The sequence below is a fragment of the Alligator sinensis genome, unplaced genomic scaffold (genome assembly GCF_000455745.1).
Source record: "Alligator sinensis unplaced genomic scaffold, ASM45574v1 scaffold896_1, whole genome shotgun sequence".
Lineage (NCBI taxonomy): Eukaryota > Metazoa > Chordata > Crocodylia > Alligatoridae > Alligator > Alligator sinensis.
The window spans coordinates 318,806-319,950 of NW_005842940.1; the positions used below are offsets into that span (position 1 = coordinate 318,806).

At 45.6% G+C, this 1,145-nt stretch overlaps 1 protein-coding gene across 7 annotated transcripts in view; it reads left to right on the forward strand.

The window, feature by feature from the left end:
* FAM185A (family with sequence similarity 185 member A) overlaps positions 1 to 1,145 on the forward strand; it is a 184,088-nt gene that overhangs the window by 12,607 nt on the left and 170,336 nt on the right. For 6 of the 7 annotated variants that reach the window (XM_025192530.1, XM_025192531.1, XM_025192532.1 and 3 more), the window contains exon 3: positions 313 to 405. The exons of the other annotated variant lie outside the window; for it this stretch is intronic. In XM_025192530.1, the coding sequence (XP_025048315.1) occupies positions 313 to 405 (93 nt within the window). The remainder of the gene's footprint in view (positions 1 to 312; positions 406 to 1,145) is intronic. 7 annotated transcript variants of the gene reach the window in all.

Consider the following 1,145-nt stretch of genomic DNA (forward strand, 5'->3'; position numbering starts at 1 on the left):
CAGCAGCAGGGGAAGGGAGTGGACTCTCTGAGCTCCAAAGCTATACAAAAGCAGGGGCTCTAGAAAGACCTAATGCTGAGAGCTCTTGCGTGCCCCAGCCAAAGGAGAGGGGTGACTGCAGCACTGCACCCCCTCTGGATCTGGCCATGGAAGGGTGTCCCCTTTGATACCAATTAACACACTTAGCAGTCTTCTCAGAAAAGCCCCAAATGTGTAATTGCTCAGATTTGCAGGTCAGGATCGACTTGAACAATGGAATCAGAAGCCAATAATTAATTATTTTAATGTATATTTTCTACATTTTCCCCCCAGAGTCATACAATCCATGTGCAAACTAATGGAGGCAAAATAATTGGTCTGGGAAGTCTTCATGGAAATACAGATATTCATGTGACAGGGGAGAGTGTAAGTAAAGGAGGCTTTTTCTTCAAAAGTTTGTTAGAATTCTGTTTCAAGCTGTCTGGTACAAAGTAGGTAAATGCAGAGGAATGCTTATGAACAGCAACTTGATCCCAAGCAGCTAATGGGAATGCATCACTGTTACCCTGTGTTCTCCCCATCTGTGCAGTATAACTTGTCACCTATTTACTGTGTGTGTGTGTGTGTATGTGTGTAAAATCTCCAGGTCAGTGGTTCTCAACCTTTTTAGGCTCAAGGCACCCCTTGGAAAATACCAGCTCTTGGTCTTCCCTCCTGCCTGCCTTTTTGATAATGGAGAAGTAATACAGCAATTTTTTGTATAACAAAGAACTTAGAAAGACCACAAGTCAGAATGTTTTTCTATCACTCTGGATTCTTATGTGAAATCTCTGGGTTTATCTTATGGATCATGTTTGCACACCTAATAGTGTTAACTAGGGGTGCACTGATAAAGATTTTCTTGGCCAATACCAATGGCCGATTATTAACCAGCAATATCAGCTGATACAGATCTGACAGCCAATTTACAAGAATGTAGCCCGGCAGGTTGGAGAGCAGCATCCAGCCGGTAAGTCTCTGGGGAGGAAGGAGCATGGAGGGGCAGATTGAGGCTCCCACAGTGAGAGAGGTGCTCAGCCAGGGCCGTGAATGCCACCCTGGGGTGGAGCTCGAGGTGAAGCCATGGGTGGCTTATCTGGGGGAGGAGGGGGCATTTCCCTACCACT